The sequence below is a fragment of the Cygnus atratus genome, chromosome 10, assembly GCF_013377495.2.
Source record: "Cygnus atratus isolate AKBS03 ecotype Queensland, Australia chromosome 10, CAtr_DNAZoo_HiC_assembly, whole genome shotgun sequence".
NCBI classification, from domain to species: domain Eukaryota; kingdom Metazoa; phylum Chordata; class Aves; order Anseriformes; family Anatidae; genus Cygnus; species Cygnus atratus.
In genome coordinates, this window is record NC_066371.1 from 5489206 (window position 1) to 5507486 (window position 18281).

Sequence of the window (18281 nt, forward strand, 5' to 3'; positions counted from 1 at the left end):
AGCTTCTGTGACCCAAACAGCATCGTTTGGGGGAATAACATACCAGCTACAGAAGAACATTGATTTATTTGATAACATCAGGAAACCATTTATGGACTCCATTATGGACAGCAATTGCTGGGGGTTAAAGCTGCTAAACCAGATAGATTGATGTGCGGGTCTGCTGTTGTGCTTGCTACTGCATAATGTAAAATAAGGATGGGCCCTGAAATACCAAAGGGGCACACAGAAGCATTATGTCCTTGGCTTGGTTTGTTGATATTTTTTTTAACCGTTTATTTCATTCTTCAAATGTTGTCCTCTTTGCAGCTGTGTAGCAATGTTAGTTGCACGAGGACCTTTGGGTTATGGCTTTTTAATAGAGGTTAATAGGGCTTTTAACACCATGGTTCTCGTTACAAAACTCAGAGGCCTCATCACACGGGGATGGTTTTGTTGCTGGCAGACTCCAGCAGAGCACGGCTGGGGCTGCAGCGAGAATGGCTTCGGGCTCACTGGGACCTGGTTCCACAGCCCCTCGTCCGTGGCTTCTTCCCTGTGAAAGAAGCATTCGCAGCTGCAAGGTGAGGATCTGGCTTGATCCCTCCTGCAAAGACCAGCTAAAATTATGAAGGGAAACCTTCCTGAGCTGTGGCATACTGAAATTTTATCGTAGTAGAAAAGTCACCCACCCGCGCTACTCTGCTTTTACAAAGCAACCGTGAGCACAGCGGTGTCAGAGATGGGGCTTTCTGGTTTGCCATACAGATGTAGGAGCCTATAAAGTATCCTAAAGAAATGAGGAGGTAGTTTTCAGCTGGAACAGACACTTAATGAAAGAAAGGATTTTGAATAATCTTGTACAGTTACATCAACTAAATACTAGCCAAGTGAATCAAAGTAAATTAGTTGCTTACTGATTTGGTAAATAAAAAAATAAATGGTAGGAAAAGGATGAAGCTGAGGTGACTTTTCAGCCAGGGCCTGGTGAGAGTGCAAGTAACAGCCATGGCAGGGATGGGCCAGGGGGATGTATGGAACCGGGAATTGGCATCACCCCTGGGCGGCCTGGACGTGGGCAGGACGCGCTGTGCTGGGGGAGCTGCTCCGGGCAAATCCTCGCTATGGGAGCAGGGCTGGGGCCCCCTCCCCATGTGAACGCAGTGTGCTTTGTACCGATTGCTCGCTGCCTCTTCCCAGCTCAGGTGGTTTTACCTTAACCAGGATCTGGCATTTGGCAGAGCTCTTAAGTCGTGCGACAGGTGACCTCGCACCGACCCCCTGCGCTGTTCAGGTTTTAAGACCTCACTAAAGGCGGTAAAATCCCCCGCTGCCTGCAGGTTTGAGATATTAGCGACACGATGGATGCAGACACCTCGTGCTGGTTCTTCCCTCGGCACAGAACGTCCCCCAAGCACCTCGCAGGCGCTGTTAACTCCCTCCATCGATGGGGGCGATTCCCACACACGGCGGCCGTCTCCTGCGGGTGTCCATGGGGGACGCACCAGCTGCACCGAAATGTCAGAAGGGTTTGCACAGCTGACACGTTGCTGAAAATGGAGCATGGCAGCATCTCCATAAATTCTCTTCGTCCAGCCAAGTGCAGCTTAATATAGCCTTAGCCGCGCGTCTGCTGCACTGAGCCCGAGAGCTGCGGCTGCTCGTGACCAAAACACAAAGTTGTCGATTCAACTGAATGAGCTCCTCCTAGGAAAATAATCTTTAAAATTAATCTTTCTCTTTAGTTTTAATAAATAGTAGAGGAAGGAGGGAAGAGTAAACATGTCTGAACACAGCCAAGCCTCTGACGAAGACGTGTCCCCTGAGGACATCGATGAAGATGAAATCCTGGCGAACCTGTCCCCCGAGGAGCTGAAGGAGCTGCAGTGCGAGATGGAGGTGATGGCCCCAGACCCCGAGGTCCCAACGGGGATGATACAGAGGGATCAGACGGAGAAACCCCCGACGGGGAGCTTCGACCACAGGTCGCTGGTGGACTACCTGTACTGGCAGAAGGCGTCCAGACGCATGCTCGAGGACGAGAGAGTTCCCGTCACCCTCTTGCCCTCTGAGGTAATGAGCAAAAAATCGCAAATATTTGTCATGCATCTGCTATGGGATCTGTTTTATATCTTTAATACCTTAATCCATCCCCGCTTTCATTCCCTATGTAAGGTACGATATGAACTATGAATTCAAATGCTCCCTGAAAGCCTCAGTAATGTCAGGATCCAGCTTGGACTGGTGCCAGGGTTTGTATTTTTTTTTAAATGTTTTTCCTCCTTTACTTATGCTTTTTAACACAAGAAAATCCTAATTCTGTCTCAGTAAAGCAAACCTCTGAGAAACTACCAGATAGTCAGTCTGGAAGATGTAACTCTGGTTTGTTTGGCTTTGCATATTGAACAACACTATAGTGCTTTTCCACAGAAGATTTAGTCTAATGAACATGATTAATGCAATAATTGATAGAATTTAATGCCACATTGGGGAAAAAAAATCCCATAATGTATCTTAACAATGTGAAATTTCACTGAAGACCAAGCATGAAAACTCCATGAACTGGTCCCACTCTTTTCAATATAGTACTTAACTTTTATTCAAAGTCATGGGGCAGTAGAATAAAAGAAAGGTCATACTTTGATATTTTACAGGACAGGGCCACCACAAACTCCGGGTTAATATCCTCAGGTTTTGAGGTCTGCTTTGGCAGCTGCTGACACTTATGGCCCGGAGGAGCTGCCTCTGGTGCGATGCAGACCTCGGAGCTGGGGTGCTCCTCAGAAAGGGGGAAAAACCTTAAAAAATCTCATCGAGGAGGGGATGTGGAGTGGGTGGAAGCTTGCAGCTGACTTTATTTTGATGCTAAGAGCACTGCTGCCTTATGACAGCTGTGTGCAGAGGCCAGTTTCCCATCTCTGGGCTTGGGATGAAGCTGAGCTAACATTTTGCTTTATCTCAGGGACTGCTTCTGTGACGGCAGTTGTTCCACATGGGTACCCAAGCAGGTGGCCTCGCTGCCTCGCGTGCTGGGTGGGCATGTTGCGGTCATGGTGCGCCCTCTTCCCCCTCTCTTAGGCTGAGCACACGGTGAGCACTTCGTGCAGGTTTCCAGTGCTTTGAGGCACGTGAAACAAACTTTCTTGACAAGAAAATGATAAAAATCACACAAAATCCAGAGGTGGAATAGGATCAGAGGTCCTTGATCTCCAGAAGGGTTTCGGGACCACCTTAACATAGCATTAGGTACATCCAGGGTTTAATGCTCAGTGTTCTTAATGGGCAGAGATGGGACACTGCCTACAGCCGCTTTCAGAGCCATCTTTCCTTCGGTCCCAAGCAAGCCAGCACACCATGAGGTACCGGCAATGACACTTTTAATTATTATTCTATAATGGCCATAGAGGTATATAAACCCATTGGTTGCATTTTTGTTTTGGGACAAAGTTAACGAACCAAAGCCTCATTGGGTCACTTCAGCTGTTTCTCTCTTCCGCAGAGGAGCGCTGCGGGGACGGGAGGCAGCGCAGCTGGCAGCAGCGAGGCGGGCGGCAGGAGCGGGCCAGAAACGGAGGGGAAGGAAAGGCACTACAGGAACGAGTGCTTGGCCAGCTCGGGAACACAGCTTGGAGAGGCAAACAAGGGTGGAAGCGATAAGGAAGCAGAGGAGGAAGTGGAGGAGGAGGAGGAGGAGGAGGAAGATGAGGAGGAGGAGGAGGAGGAGGAAGAAGAGGGTGATGAGAGTGAATCAGAAACAAAGGAAACTTGCACCCATGAAAACCATCGCAGTGATCAGACAAGTGAGGAATCAGGTAGAGAATCAGGGGAAATGACAGAAAAGCCAGGTGAAAATGAAAAGAAAATATCAAAGTTAAACATCCCTAAGAAGTTAGCGTTGGATACCAGCTTCTTGAAGCTAAGTGCCAGGCCCTCAGGAAACCAAACCAACTTAGAAGAGAGCTTGGAGAAAGTCCGAAAAAACAATCCGGACATGAAGGAGCTCAACCTGAACAACATAGAAAACATCCCCAAAGAAATGCTGATAGACTTTGTCAACGCAATGAAAAAGAATAAGAACATAAAAACGTTCAGCTTGGCCAACGTGGGAGCCGATGACAATGTCGCCTTCGCGCTGGCCAACATGCTGCGCGAGAACAGGAGCATCACCACGCTCAACATCGACTCCAACTTTATCTCTGGCAAAGGCGTCGTGGCCATCATGAGGTGCCTGCAGTACAACGAGACGCTGACGGAGCTCCGCTTCCACAACCAGAGGAGCATGCTGGGCCACCAGGCCGAGATGGAAATTGCCAGGCTGCTGAAAGCCAACGCCACCCTCCTGAAGATGGGCTACCACTTCGAGCTGCCGGGGCCCAGGATGGTGGTGACCAACCTGCTGAGCAGGAACCTGGACAAGCAGAGGCAGAAGAGGCAGGAGGAGCAGAGGCAGCAGCAGAGGAAAGAGCAGAGGGAGCTGATAGCCATGCTGGAAAACGGACTGGGCTTGCCGCCGGGGATGTGGGAAATGCTGGGGGGACCGCTGCCCGAGCCCAGCATGCGTGAAGCCCCCCCAGCACCCAAGCCCCCCATGCACCCCGCCATGCCCCGGAGCCGAGGGAAGGAGAGCACGAGGCCGGAGGCCCCTGAGGAGCCTCACACAGCCAAGCCCGTCAGCTTCAGGGTGGTCAAGCTGAAAAAGGTGCAGCGCAAGCCCGCCGTGCCCGAGTACGTGGAGCCCGCCGAGAAAACCAACCTCAAGGACGTGATCAAAACGCTGAAGCCGATCCCCAGGAGACGGCCACCTCCCCTCGTCGAAATAACCCCGAGGGATCAGCTGCTGAACGACATCCGCCAGAGCAACGTCGCTTATCTCAAACCGGTGAGCGTTTAACCATGGGGGGTCTTGGAAACGCACCCCCAGGCGATGTGCAGCTGGATTTGGCATCGTGCTGCCATCCCCAGGGGCAGGGGTTGGTTGTGATGAGCTTTGGTTTGCACGGCGGAAGGGCAGCATCTGCTGGAGATGCCACCGCGCTCTCATGTTTTGCTTGCCCCATCGTAGGGCAAACATACAAATAAACACAGAAAGAAAAGTGAAATGTCAATGATAGTGTGGGATTTTAACCTCTTGTTCCACAATTGTAGAGTTAAAAGAGAGGAAATTCAGTCAGGGCAAACAAAGGGGCATTGGGTACAGCTCCAGGCCCGCCTTTGGCTGGATGCTTTCAGCAAAATTGAGCTTTGGTGTGGGGGGGATTCAAAGTTTTTAAGTTATTTTCTTCCTATAAGCAGTACTTTTCTAGCAGTGATGCTGCAATGACCCTTCTACAACATTTTTCCATATCTGAGCCTCTGCCTTGCTTTTTGAAGCCTAGCAGCAGGATGGGTGGAAGGTGTTTTTTCTGGAGTGCCTAAATGCGTAACACATTTTTACAGCTGTGTAAAAGCATTTCAGATAAATAATCGGTCCTGTCCAATACTGATTTTCTGCAAAAGGCACAAATTATGCTTTTTGTTGTTGTTGCTCTAACCACCAGTTCTAAATGTCGTTAATAAGCTGCTGAAAAGCAGGAGGATGAGGGCCAGCTTCAGCTGCAGCACACAGATGTGCCCATGCTGCAAGCGAACACACACACACACTCACTCACTCACTCACTCACTCTCTTTGTTTTCATTTATGTCTGTGCCGAAGTAACAATTCCTGGCCAAGCCAGGAGCCGTGTCTGGGTGCCTCAGATCACCTGGAAAGAGAAAACAACAGAGACTTGTACTGATTTTTTTTTTTTTTTTTTTTGATCCACCTGGCATCAGGCCAGATGGGTTGGATTTGGGGCGTTAGGGTTTTAATCCCATCTGCCTGTGTCATTTTGGTAACTGCTTTTTTTTTTTTTTTTTTTTTTTTTTGGCCTTGATATCCTCAGCTTCACACGGAGGTTTTACTGCCTGAGCCAATCTGGCCTCCGTGGGGAGGCTCGCTGCCTGCAAAGGGATTTCCTGGGCGTCAAGCATTGCAGACCGCAAGTGGGGAACTACAAACAAAACCTAATTCCTGACCAGATCCCTCTAGTGCTCCTAGCTGTTGCATTTTTGATCCTTTCCCAGTTTCTGAAGGATTGTAGGTTTATGTTAAACTAAACTAGTTTGGGAAATAGGACTGAGAAATTCCCTCCTAATATTTCTTTATTGTCCTTGTCCAGGTGCCATTACCAAAGCAGCTGGAGTGAGACCAGACTGACCCAAAGAAACCAACTTGGAATAAAGACTAGTCAAGTTTCGCTTACAATTGTTTCGGCAGAAGTTTTCTGCAGAACCCAGGTGGTGTATATGAACGACTCCTTGGGAACAAAGATATGCACTTTTTAAAACAGTGATGAAAAAGGCTGGCATGGGAAAAATCAGTGCTAAGGTTTTCCATCAGGTATCAAACAATCCCAGTGCCATCTGCCTGCCAAATGGATTCAAGGCTCCAGTTTGTTGTGGGAGGATTTTCTCAGAGACATCAATAACCTTAAGTCTTTCTAGTTTTTCAGTAAACTGTTTTGCTTCCATGTTGTCCTTCTGCTGTCAGAATCTGTAGGAACATGCTGTGCTTTAGCTTATCTTTCTTTTCACACACATGCTCCTCGATTATTCTCTTGTCCATGAGAAATGCATTTGGTTTCCATGTATACAGCTTTATTTTTTAGGCTAAGGAAATGGAAATGAAATAAAAGCTCTATCCATAAGAAGCGTGCAGCACTTCCGTGGCTAACAAGAGGCCTGCAGAACAGAAAGGCTGCTCTGGTGCATCCAGCGCCTCCGCGTGATGGTTTCAGGCTGGTGCATTTCAGCACTGTTTAGTTGGTTTTGTACCTCATGAACGTGTAAAAGACAATGCCACGCACTGCTTTGAGAACTGTAATCTTCACTCCTTGTGATTGCCTGTAGCTCTTCACAGCGGTGCTCCAGCAGCTGAATCCCAGTCCCACCCCACAGATATTATTACAGCCCTTTGGAATCACTAACGTTCAGGACCTCTTTGAATCCAAGGTAGTCTCCGCTGGCATTAGGTCAAGTTTTCTTTCCTTCTTGTCCTTTTTGCATCTTTCAGGGGATCTCTTTCAAATCTGTCTTCTTCCAAACTCGTAACGTGTCTCAGCTGTACTCCTGCCTGCAACTGTAATGCCCCCCACCTGGGAAATCTGGTTAATTTATTACGTAAGACATACTAAGCAGTTTTTAAGCAACACAGAAGGAGGGAGGGAAAGCTGCTTCTGCACAGCAGAGGCATAAAAAAGGAAGTACCATTTTCATTGCACCTGTTTTTGGCACCCCTCTTTTTGTAAAGGCCAGGAAGTGGGGAACAGGGCCCTGCTGCCCTTGGGAAGCAGGCCCTCAAATGAAGCACTACAGGTGCTTCAGCCAGGAGCAGCCCAAGCAGCAGCGCAGAGCTGGCGTATATTATGAAGGTAGTTACATCAGGACTTGCGGTCCTGCTCTGATATGTGTTCCCCCACTGTGCAGCCTCCTAAGGGATTGCAGGGGGGAGGCAGCCGGATTCAGAGACCCCAGAACTCACCCGACTGCAGCGGAGCTGCCTTCCCAGTGCTGCTCAGGGCACAGCTCCGAGTAATTGTAGAAGCAGGCAGAAATCCCTCCCAGGTAATTAGAAGAAACATAAAATTGCTATTAAGATGAGTTATATAAGAGACAAGCAATGCAAACAAGTGCTTACATATTTCACTTCTGCAGACTAGCAAGGATGAGCAAGGCCGCACCGTTGCTGCAGTTCACACGCAGCTCCCTCGTGCCTCAGCAACATTTATACTGAGGCAGAGCAACCAACCCCAGCCGTTCGTCACCAGCACAGGCTCACGGCACCAGCTGTAGGGTGACACCAGAGCTCCCACCACCACCCTGGGGAGGTCACCAGACGTGGGAACAACCACAACCACAAGCCTAAGTTCAGAGTCACGCTTCCCAACCTGAAATAAATGCACTCAGCAGTCACCATTAGAGTTTATTTTTCTTCATAAGTGTGCAGTTTTTAAAATTCTACAGTAATGATGAAGTCATAGGCTACTACCTTTAAGTGTGGAAACAGTTTTCAAAAACAAAGACCATGCGCTACAAGTGAGGAACAGGCCATCGACTCTTCAGCTGGAATTATTTTCAATAAATACTGATCACTTTAACACGTAAATGGAATGACATGTTCAGATTTCTACACAGCTCACTATGAAAACAGCATGGTAAGTTACATAAAAGCTTCAACTTCAAGGATGTTTGCTCGATTATTTAATTACTTTATTAGAAAAAGAGAAATGCAAGAATACTCAAAATGGAGTGTCACCTGGACAACTTTTTCCCCCTTATATTTTGTAAGCTCCTATTAGCAAGACAATTCCATCAGAGCTGGCAGTTTGGTTAAAATACATATAAAAGAATCCCACACACTACTTTAAGGAGTTGTTACAGGCAAGTATTTTGATGAATTTGGAATGGGTCTTCAATAATTGTATCCTGACATTTATTGCTTGTATTTGTAAACCTGAAATCCAGTTTATTCCTTTCAAGAGTGTTAGGACTAGAGTGAGTGAGATGCATGTTTTACTTGTATCTTTGCATTCTGGTTAAGAAGAAAAAGAACCACACACAAAAACACACATCCACCTTCATCTACAAAACAGCCTATACAGAATAAAGCAGAACAAGGTAAGTCCTAAAGTAGCAGTGTTTAAAAACATCAGCAGGGGTAGAAACCTAGCTCGTCTAGCTTATCCACAAGCTTTTTTCCTCCCATGCTTGGCCATAGTTCAGGGGTTACGTGAGGAAGTTCTGGCTCTCCTGCAGAGAAGAGCAGTTTCAGGGAGTAACAGAATCAGGATTTCAGGAAAAACAAAAGGTGTGTTTTACTGGAACTGAGAGGCACAGTGCCACACATATTCTCCATGCTTAGATTTATTTTGACTGTTTCCCAGCTACCAAAGGAGGAATGTGAGGTGAGGACAGGAACCCATATTGATTACAAGTATTGCACAGTTTTTACTGCTTGCCAGTTAAGCTAGCAGCCTGATCTCAATACAGACCCCTGGAGTTTAGAGGATTTCGAGGGGTTTAGAGGATTCAAGAGTACGTATGTTTGACAGATTCCAGCTCACCTTGAACACTGCCAGCCTGAAGGTGCTACACCCCAAACCAAACTGGCCAGACAGCCATCTTGTAGAACTGAGATGAAAGGGGTGTTACTCTTACTAACAAATGTGCTACAAGACAGTTTGTCTGAGAGACTGCATTCCAGAGGTTTCCATCTCTTCCCCTTCTAGCCCCCAGAAGAAGAGACAAGCAAACACGTTTAAGTTGGGATGTATTTCTGTAAACACCAAAACATTTTGCTATACAATAGAAAAAAGTTACTCTTCTTATATTCTTAGAGGAGCCCTGAATACCTTGGAATACCTGTATCCTGCAACTATTAATCTGTATGTACCACGTGCATTTCTTGTATTGTACACAAACTGAAAGCAAGCTCGAACAATAGTAAATAGCAATTACACCCCTGCAACAGGTAAATCACCACGTTGCAGTTGCTTACTCCTTTGCTTTCGATATGTAGTCAGCCAGTTTGTTGATACTATCCTCCTGCTGTTCTAGGGCATCCAGTATGATGCCCATCGGGGTCTTCTTCAAACCTATTCCTTCCATTTTGTTCTCCAGCTTGTTCTTTATGTTCCGGAGCCTCAGAGAAGCATGGACAAACATCACTGCATAACAGAAACACGCTTATTAATTGGTCATGCCCAATGGAAGCATAGTTCTTGCAGCGTCCATCTTAAGACACACCCCAAAGCCGTGACATCACTGGCAGATGATGTCTAAATGACTGCTTAAGTAACTGCAAATACCCATTTAATAATAACAACACTGAAAATAGCTTGTACTGTTTTGTGTCCCCTTCCCCCACCCCCGATTTTGTTTTGGGACAATTTAAATAAAGAGATTTAAAGCCACAAGCCACTTTAGACTTTGCAGGCTTATTTGAGAACGCTCAGTTCAGCCCGCCCCACCCTCAGCTCGGAGAATAGCAGAAATACTTACAGAGGAGAGGAAGAGTGATCCCGAACATGAACACCATGACGTCTCCCAGGTAGGAGATCAAGAAGTAGCTCGACAGCATAATGACTATTACAAACGTGGTTGGGTACTGCTTCTTCATCCTGCGGAGTATGTCCTTGTTGTGTGACACCCACACAAACCCCATGAACACCAGGACCACCACAGTACCGCCAATAAGCATATTCAGGGGACTCAGAAATCTGGAAAAAAAGAGGGGAAAAAATTGAAAAAGAATGAAGCATCCTGTTTGAGAGCCTTCAGGACTTGTGCCCACAGAGCACACATCTAGCTCGCTGTTAACTTTGTTGCTGGGCAGGTAAGGCATTAAGAAGTCAGCTGGTCTTGCAAAACCTTCATCAACCTCTGTTTTTTTTTACAGAGAAGCTAATAACACAAGTGCAACCGAGCAAACAACCCTTAGCCATGAATTAGCATATGTAGATGGTCTTCGTGTTCTCTTCCGGAGCATAGCTGAGGATAATGAGAGTGTCTGCAGCATCTCCTTACTAGAGGCACGCACCACCAGCCGACCTCCTGCCCAGGTTTACAAAAGGTGGAAGGTAGGGGGATGCTGAGTATAGGAAGTTACTTTTGTTCTAGTGGTTGTTGTTTATGCCTTCAATACTTACCAAATTTGCACATGGTGTTCATGTCAAAACCAGTGCTTGGACATAACCATAATTCACTATGCCAAGAAGGGAATGAATGCCATTCTCTGCCCAGCTACCTAGATAGCCTGTTTTCTCAAGACAACGTACTTGTTACAGCCAAACTACATCAGGTCTTTGAGAATACCCTAATATTGGTACAAACTGTTATACTAATTCCCTTGCCAAGCAAACATGAGAGTCTGAGGTAACTTTATACTAAACTGAAGATGGGTTGTGTCGGTGGGTGGCAGGGCAGGAAAGTTTTCCCCAGCGGGTATTACTCCAGAGAATACAGAATTAAACCAAGTGTTAGAGCCTAGGCTTTCAACCCATCATTTCTGTCTGTAATTTAGACCTCGCTATTCCGCTTACGTATTTCTGAATAAACTCCCTTAATGGTTTATACCCAACTGAGATGATTTTATGAACCTCCAGAGGAGCTTACCACCACCAGCACAACTGATGGAAGCCCCGTCCCAGGCAGACGTGCCCAAGAGTCAGAAGGAACCGGAGCATGGGATAAGGGTCTCGCAGGAGGAAGCGCCAGGCCTGGCACAGGGGCTGCTGCCGAGGTTTGTGGTGTGTTATTGTTACCAGTTACCAAGCGGCTCAGCTTTGGACTATAAACAGCAAGCCCCGTTTTTGGACCAGGGTGAGACCATCACCTGCTCAAACCACTTTTCCAAGTATTTAAAGGTTGCTTTGTCCTCAGCTTTCGCCGATGGCTTTGCCCAGCATGTTTCTGTATTTGCACAAGAGCCAGGCTAGGTTTCACTTCTCTAGCAGTAAGCTGCGTGATTTCAGGTGCACTCTGATTTACTCCCTTGTACGTGCACAGACCGCACTGCACAGCAACTGAGCGCTCTGAGCTGCTACAACTGACAGCAGCATAGCGCTGTCCTGATAAAGCCACAGGCAGGAAGGATTTTATCCTGTACTCTTTGCAGTCTGCCTGTCCCAAAGCTCCTGGGCGCGCTGACTCACCGCTCCACCCCGCTGCTGAGGAGGATGCTCTGGTTTGTGGTCTGTGCTTCACATCCGGCACAAGCAGAAGAAATCTCTCGCTGGTCTGCCAACACCGTACCTGCAGTGCCAGAGAGCATTTCCCCAGAGAAGGAAGAACCCCCAGGAGTTACTTCAGAACGCAGCCTGGCTACAATTCTGTAAGTCAATTGTGCCAACAGGAGAGAGGACAACTGGATGGAAAGAGATTAAAATTCAGACTGGTTCCCCACCTGCTTCTGCTACTCATGCTGGAGAGCCAGCAAGGCTTTTTGGAAACGGTGATAGGGCAGACCTGCTTCTTGCATCTGAGTCACTCTCTGCAGCCGGCCAGATTATATTTAGCTCTGAATTGTCAATCCTAAATTTCCAGACTGGAAAAAGTGAGCAGTACTGCTCTGGAAAGAAATTGGTTTCATCTGCGTTCACTTGGAGAAGGAGGGTGGCTCATGCCTGGACCACACCAGTGCCCTGTTTATGCACACACTGCCGGACAGAGCAGATTTTGAAAGCAGAACTCACCTCCACATCACAACTGGCTTAGAGCAGAAATGGCCAAACTTACTCGGATGGCTCACAGCAACCATTTGTTTTGCTCCCAAAAATCTACTGACAAGATAATGCTGGAAGGAGCAAAAGGCTAGGCAGGGCTCCATGCTACCAGGTGTCTGGTAAATGCTCGCAGAGCTTTATCTTCCCTACCCTTCCCTTCGCTCTCTTTACAACTTCAGAAACCGGTGGTGAAGAGCAAATCCTCCATGATTATAAAGAAAAGATCAAAGATTCCCCTGCTCTGTGCTTCTTTTTGGTATTACACAGGTTCTGTATTACTGACTGGCTGTAAGGGAAGTGAGGAAAAAAAAAACACAACAAAAACACATTCAAAAGATCCCATTTTCCTGGGGAAAGTTAATTGAATTACATGTTTTCTCAAGTGGGCTGCATTCCAATGCGTACAAGGAAACAGGGAACATAAGTATCAAATGAAGTCATTCAGAGCCGCAGGAAAACAGATGGGGATAGCAGTTGCCACTAAAAACTGGTATTCAGATTATCGGCCATGTGTCCGCAGACTTGGATACTGCTGATTACAGCGCTGGATAAGGTGTCACACGCCAAGCTTCCCTTTACTGCTTCAATCCCCCATGGCATAATTCACAGTGCTACCTAAAATTCTCCAAGAAGTTCATATATAGACACTTCTGCTCCAGCAACAGCATTTTTCAGGGAGGCAGATCCCCATTATCCCGTTTCACTCAGATCTGCTGGCACGCTCCTCTCACTACCACAATAGCTTAAGACTGAAAAGGAAAAAACACAGGCACGTTATTTTAGAACATGTATCCGGGGAAAAAGAAAACTGCCTAACAGCCCTGGAAGTCACCTTAGAGCTGAACCACCAGCACGGATATTGGCCTTATTTATATACAGCTCAGAACACGCTATGCCAAATTCATGGTCAGGCAAGAAGGCTGGAAGTCTTTCAAAGCTGCTGAGACAAGGTAAGTGCCCAGCCTTTAAGCATGTTACAAGATACTTTCTAAATATAAGTCCCTTTAGGAGGGATTTATAAGGCCTCTCAAATACTTAAAAATGTAATGCACGGAACTGTTAGCATGTCAGTGTTGTGGCAACTTGAATTTGAATTTGGGTTGCTCAGATGACTTGGGGAAGACAAACTCTTTTGGGGCTAGGGAAAAAAAAAAAAAATTTGCTCGTTCTGACTGCCCTGAAAGGAGTCAGTATGGCAGGACTGAACATTTTGGGGTGCAATCAGCCTAGAGCTCAGAGCCCTAACAGGATGCTCTACTGCATTGCTTTCTGCAGTAGACAAGACACAGCCCTGGGAGGATGCTGCAGCCTCTGACACTGCTGGGACAAACCCGCAAAGAAAAGCTGTCATCTAGATTTAGCACCAGTAGCATCTCAAGGCAACAGCAAGTACCTGAGGTTGTGTTTCTCTTGCCCTTCAGAGACCAGGCGGGCCACCACATCTGTCTCAATGCAAAGTAAAAAGATGGGGGGAAAGAAAAGAATAAATAAAAGAAACTTGCTGTCTGCTCCCCGGGGCAGGGACACAGGCACTGCCCTGTGCCAAGTACGGCCGTGGGACACGTTGTGTTCGTCCAAGTGGTATCAGGAGACAGCACAGGTGCCACCAGCTGGGGCTGCAATGGTGTGGGAGGAAGTACTGGTAACTATACACCTACTTCTCAAAGCAACAACAAAACAAAACAAATAGATAAAAAAACCCACATCTTAAAATTGCATTCATATTTCTAGACTCTGTGCTACGTCTGTCACAAAGCAGGTTAGACTCCCACAGAGCTGCAGAAAGTCCAACGAGCTCTGCTTTCAGTGACTTACGTTACCTGGTCCTGCTGGGTTACTTCGCACCCGCAGGCTGCTGCACAGCCCCCTAGCAGGAGAGCTGACCACCTACTTGGAGAATTTACAGCTCCAGCGCAGGGAAAAAGAGGAGGGTAAGACTCATTCTCTGAGCACAGCAGCACGAGCCCAGAAGTAGGACAGGCCACATAAAAAGAGAAAGCAAGCAAGCTCCTTCCTTGAGACATCTCCCCTTCTGATGGCTGTCTCAGGGTGATTATTCAGCAGTTGCTGGCACATCTGTTTCTTCTGCACGTGAGTAGGCAAGCCTGAGCAAAGGCGCTGAGCTGGACACTTCCGATCATTGGGAACACTGCCTTTTTACTGAGAGCAGCACAGCTGGGTCATTACAGCACATAAACATGAAAATTCCCTTTTAGGAGGGCTCGTGCCTCACCACGTTCCAAGCGAGGGACAGGTGAGCGCGGTTATCTGCTTCCTTCCTCGTTCGTGCTCATTCAAACAACGCTACAAGAGACAGCAGGTTCTGCTTCCCCTCTCCCCGTTTCTGGCTGCAGTGAGGTCACGTAGCTGCACGGAGAGGTAGCACCTACAAGGAGGAACGGCGTGCTGTCCTCTGACGTGTCACCAACACGTCTGGTCACCGCCAGGTGAGAGCCCGCAGCAGGCACGGGTTTAGCAATGCTTCTGTACTCGCCGCTTCTCGCTTACGTCGCTTTCAGAACAGGAGTAGAGTCCTTTCTGCAGAATTGCCAGATCTTCATGAAATTATGTAGCATTGTTATGCAACGTACGTTTTAGAGCTGCGTGTGTTGTGCATTGTTCCTAATCTTTCATCAGGCATTAGACGCTAAGCGCTTTGCTGCTCTGGAGGCTGTTCTGGCAAGGGAATTACCCCCAAGCCAGCTAAGGCCGGGGTCTGGGGTGGAATGAAATTAAAAAAAGAAAAAGACACCCACAGTCCTTCAGTGCTAGGGGTTGTACAGATGGCCAGTAGACACGTTAGAGATAAATGGGCAAAGGAAACCTACATCGAACTTCAAGCTGCAGGGAAAAAAATATGCTAAAGGACAATGAAGACTCTAAGTTGTAGCATTCTGAAATGCATTACGCTTCTTAATGCTATCACTTAGACACTAGGTTTTGGCAAGTACAAGGCAACAAAAGCCTAAAAGAAACAACCTTGATTTAAGTCCTTAGTCTGAACAGCAAGACAGAGAAGCCTTGTCAGAGTAGCTGAAAGCCCGGACAAATGGCACTTATTCGGCAGAAGGATTGTTTGGGGGAGAGCTGCAGGCTGCTGTGGGAGGCACTGCTCTTAATAAATATCTGTAGAGCACTCACAGTAACAGGGCCCTGGCTCAGAGCAAAAAGGGCAGTCATCATCCAGGTCCTATGCAACTCGGAGAGGGGCACAGTTTGATTTAGCAATGATCTTGGTTTGTATCAGCAGCAGAGTTCCAGGAAAGAAAGAAAAAAAGAGCACACTAGTCTGCATTGACTCATAAAGGAGTTTGCAGGGCAAGCAGTAAGGGGAAGAGGAAATGTTGCTGCCACCAGCCTGTATGAGTAGAGTGGCATTCATTCAATACTTTGTTTCTTGTTCACAGATTTAATAGGTTCTGCTTAGAATAAGCAGAAATAATAGTTTTCTGCTGGGGGCTGAAAGCAAAATTTAGCTGCAAAGCACAGAAACCATTTACATGTAACAGTAGCCATCAGAAGGCAAAGGGAGGGGCAATGATGCAGCAGAGATCATTACGATTCCGCTGCACTCACAGTAAGGTTATTCCATACCTTGCAGAGAGATGGAGATAGTGAAAGGTTGCAGGGGTCAATGTTGTTGTACAGGAGGCTGTAAATTAAGCCATGGCAATAAACTCTGCGCTTGTGCTATCAAGAAAGCCCTAGGCTACAACTTCCATCTCAGCCCAGCGTTACCACAGCTACCAAGCTACTACAACAGTCAAAAATATTATCTTTATATCACCTGCCTGTCTGTATAATTAGATGGTTTAAGAACAGGTAGAGTTGGTCACGGGATAAGTTTAGTTGTGATCACAAAGACCACTGCATTAGCAGTTTCAGTAATCCTGCCCCTGGGCCTGTATACAGTCCAGGAGTTCCTAAAATGCCACGATTAATCATTTATCGCTCAGGAATTCCTGCCCATTACAGAATGAAGCGCAAGGCCACAGCTTAGTCATCAATGTAAATTTAATCAGGAGAACTTTCTTTGCCTTTCTCCCAAAGCTGCAGTCTGGCCAAGTGAAAAATCTTTTATTAAAAAGAAATGGGTAGCTTTTCTTTATTGACGGGTTAGCCTGTTCCCTTTAGTCTCCTGTCCTTCTTTAGTGTTAGAAGAATCAGGTTTGTCATATAACAAAGGCTCCAAGATGCACAATAAAAAAAAAATCACTCCAGGTGTTTCTTGTCCACAAATTTCAGCTCAGCAGGTCACTGCTCAATATGAAGATATTAGAATTACAGTTCTGGTATGAATCTCTATTTTGTTCAGCTCCATTTTTCCTCCTCCCCCAGGCCCAGCAAACCAGTAGGAAGCAACTGGGAGATATATCACCATCCTTGATGTGATATGAAGGGATCAGAGTGCAAAAGGAGGAAGGAATTTAGGAGACGGAGTAAAGTTGCTGCTGTTCCAGCCCTCCGGCCAGGGATAAAGAAGCTATTTACATTTTTTTTCCCCACTTTCTTGGGGAGAAGAGTTGTCCCTCTGCCTCCCAAGGCTCCTTTGATTTATCTAACTGGCTACAGCACTGCACTGGTAAACAAAGGCAGATGAACACAGAAGTTTAGCCCGAGGTGGGCAAGAGTCTGGAATTCTCTTTTTACTGGTCTAATAATCCACTGAATTGACTACAACATATCTCCACCAAAATTAAGAAGAAAGTCTACAGCATTATGCCAAGTTGTTACAGAAAAAGAAGAAGCGGGGTTCTCAGCCCCTCCTGTCACAGGCCCACACTCCCTGCAGCCCAGAGACTCTTCACTGACTCAGACGCTGGGTCAAGAGCTTCAGATGCAGAACAAGAATGGATTTAGGGGAGGAATTTAAGCCTCTGCAATATATAAGATAAGATATACTTCTGCCAAAACCACTTCGGCCTAGTGGCCAGGCAGCCCTCCAATTTAAGCATTTGAGCATTGTTTGTCGAGGAGTGTTGGAAACGTATTCTGGTTTCTATATTAAAAGCTTAATCATCACAGCCTCTGCTGCAACTGCTGCAACTCGTGATGAAGAGCTTTCTGGTCTTAGAGCACTACTTAACCACCAGTCACAGGCCTATATTCAAGGGGTGATTAGGAGGTTATTTCCCAACTCCCCTTAGGGATGCTGGGCTGGACAAGAACAGGGTCCTGCCTTGAAGGTCTCAGTCTTGCCCCAAAATGAAACAGGGGCATCCTACTTATTTTATATCAAGGGCTTTTCAGTATGCACTAGCTCAGAAATAAGAGCGGCTTGTTCTGCTTGCTGGACGTAAGCTTAAAACTATACCAGCAAGCAGAATTCATCCTTTTTAATTCAAAGCGAAGTTTATCTCAGCTGTACGGCGGCACTGGGCAGGTTTAGCCAGGCAGTGCCGATCGCTGGGGAGGCCACGCTGACATCCAGCACCAGCCCATGGCTGCTCCCTGCCACCCCAAAAGCAGCCGGCCGCTCCTGCAGAAGGTGCTGAGCGGTCTGTGGAGGGGGGAAATAAGAGGGAGCCCCCCGAGTCGCTACACAGCCACAGGAAGAGTTAAAAAAAATAAATAAATCACAAACCCTAGCCAGCAAGCAAACCCAAATCAAACCCGCCGCCTCACCCAGCCCGGGGGGGCTGCCCCGGGGCTCAGCGGTCCCAGGTCCCCGATCCGTGACCCCCCGGTCCCCAATCCCTGACCCCCGGTCCCCGCCCGCGCACCGACCCCACGATGGCGACGACGGCGGCGGCCACCATCAGGTAGTTGGTCTGGTAGTAGAGCAGGTTGCTGACCACGCGGTTGTTCCATTTCGAGATGTCCTTGAAGTCGGGCCGGGCGAAGCGGTCCGAGCCGGGGAAGAAATCGTCCCAGGCCCGCAGCGGCGCCACCTGCACCTCCATGGCCGCCGCCGCCGCGCAGGCCTGAGGGAGCCGCGGCACCGCCCCGGGGCGGCTCCGGGACCACGGGGGGAGCTCGCCCGGCCCCGGCGCTGCCCGGCCC

The 18281-nt window shown here is 47.5% G+C and overlaps 2 protein-coding genes and 1 long non-coding RNA gene across 4 annotated transcripts; 1 reads left to right on the plus strand and 2 right to left on the minus strand.

Annotated features, from left to right (window-relative positions):
- The first annotated feature begins 1761 nt into the window (after positions 1-1761).
- LMOD3 (leiomodin 3) lies at positions 1762-8210 on the plus strand. Its single transcript, XM_050712877.1, has 3 exons — positions 1762-2052; positions 3479-4858; positions 6177-8210. The coding sequence occupies exons 1-3, from the start codon at positions 1762-1764 to the stop codon at positions 6201-6203; spliced, it is 1698 nt and encodes a 565-aa protein (XP_050568834.1). The 3' UTR covers positions 6204-8210.
- Positions 7966-18277, minus strand: ARL6IP5 (ADP ribosylation factor like GTPase 6 interacting protein 5). Its single transcript, XM_035547078.1, has 3 exons — positions 18006-18277; positions 10057-10274; positions 7966-9722 (listed from the first exon to the last, which is right to left on the minus strand). The coding sequence occupies exons 1-3, from the start codon at positions 18179-18181 to the stop codon at positions 9550-9552; spliced, it is 567 nt and encodes a 188-aa protein (XP_035402971.1). The 5' UTR covers positions 18182-18277; the 3' UTR covers positions 7966-9549.
- Positions 12616-15020, minus strand: LOC118248295 (uncharacterized). Of its 2 annotated transcripts, none has more exons than XR_004778708.2 (2): positions 14099-15020; positions 12616-13027 (listed from the first exon to the last, which is right to left on the minus strand). It is a non-coding gene; the product is annotated as an uncharacterized LOC118248295 (long non-coding RNA). The 2 variants fall into 2 exon arrangements; XR_004778709.2 differs by lacking the exon at positions 14099-15020 and adding an exon at positions 13672-13779.
- Positions 18278-18281: the final 4 nt, after the last annotated feature.

Coding starts and splice junctions, on each gene's coding strand:
- LMOD3 (XM_050712877.1), top strand. CDS start 1,762: ATGTCTGAACACAGCCAAGCCTCTGACGAAGACGTGTCCCCTGAGGAC. Junction 2,053..3,478: donor TCACCCTCTTGCCCTCTGAG/GTAATGAGCAAA, acceptor TCTCTTCCGCAG/AGGAGCGCTGCGGGGACGGG. Junction 4,859..6,176: donor ACGTCGCTTATCTCAAACCG/GTGAGCGTTTAA, acceptor GTCCTTGTCCAG/GTGCCATTACCAAAGCAGCT.
- ARL6IP5 (XM_035547078.1), bottom strand. CDS start 18,181: ATGGAGGTGCAGGTGGCGCCGCTGCGGGCCTGGGACGATTTCTTCCCC. Junction 10,275..18,005: donor GCCGTCGTCGCCATCGTGGG/GTCGGTGCGCGG, acceptor CTTTTTTTCCAG/ATTTCTGAGTCCCCTGAATA. Junction 9,723..10,056: donor GATCACTCTTCCTCTCCTCT/GTAAGTATTTCT, acceptor TCTGTTATGCAG/TGATGTTTGTCCATGCTTCT.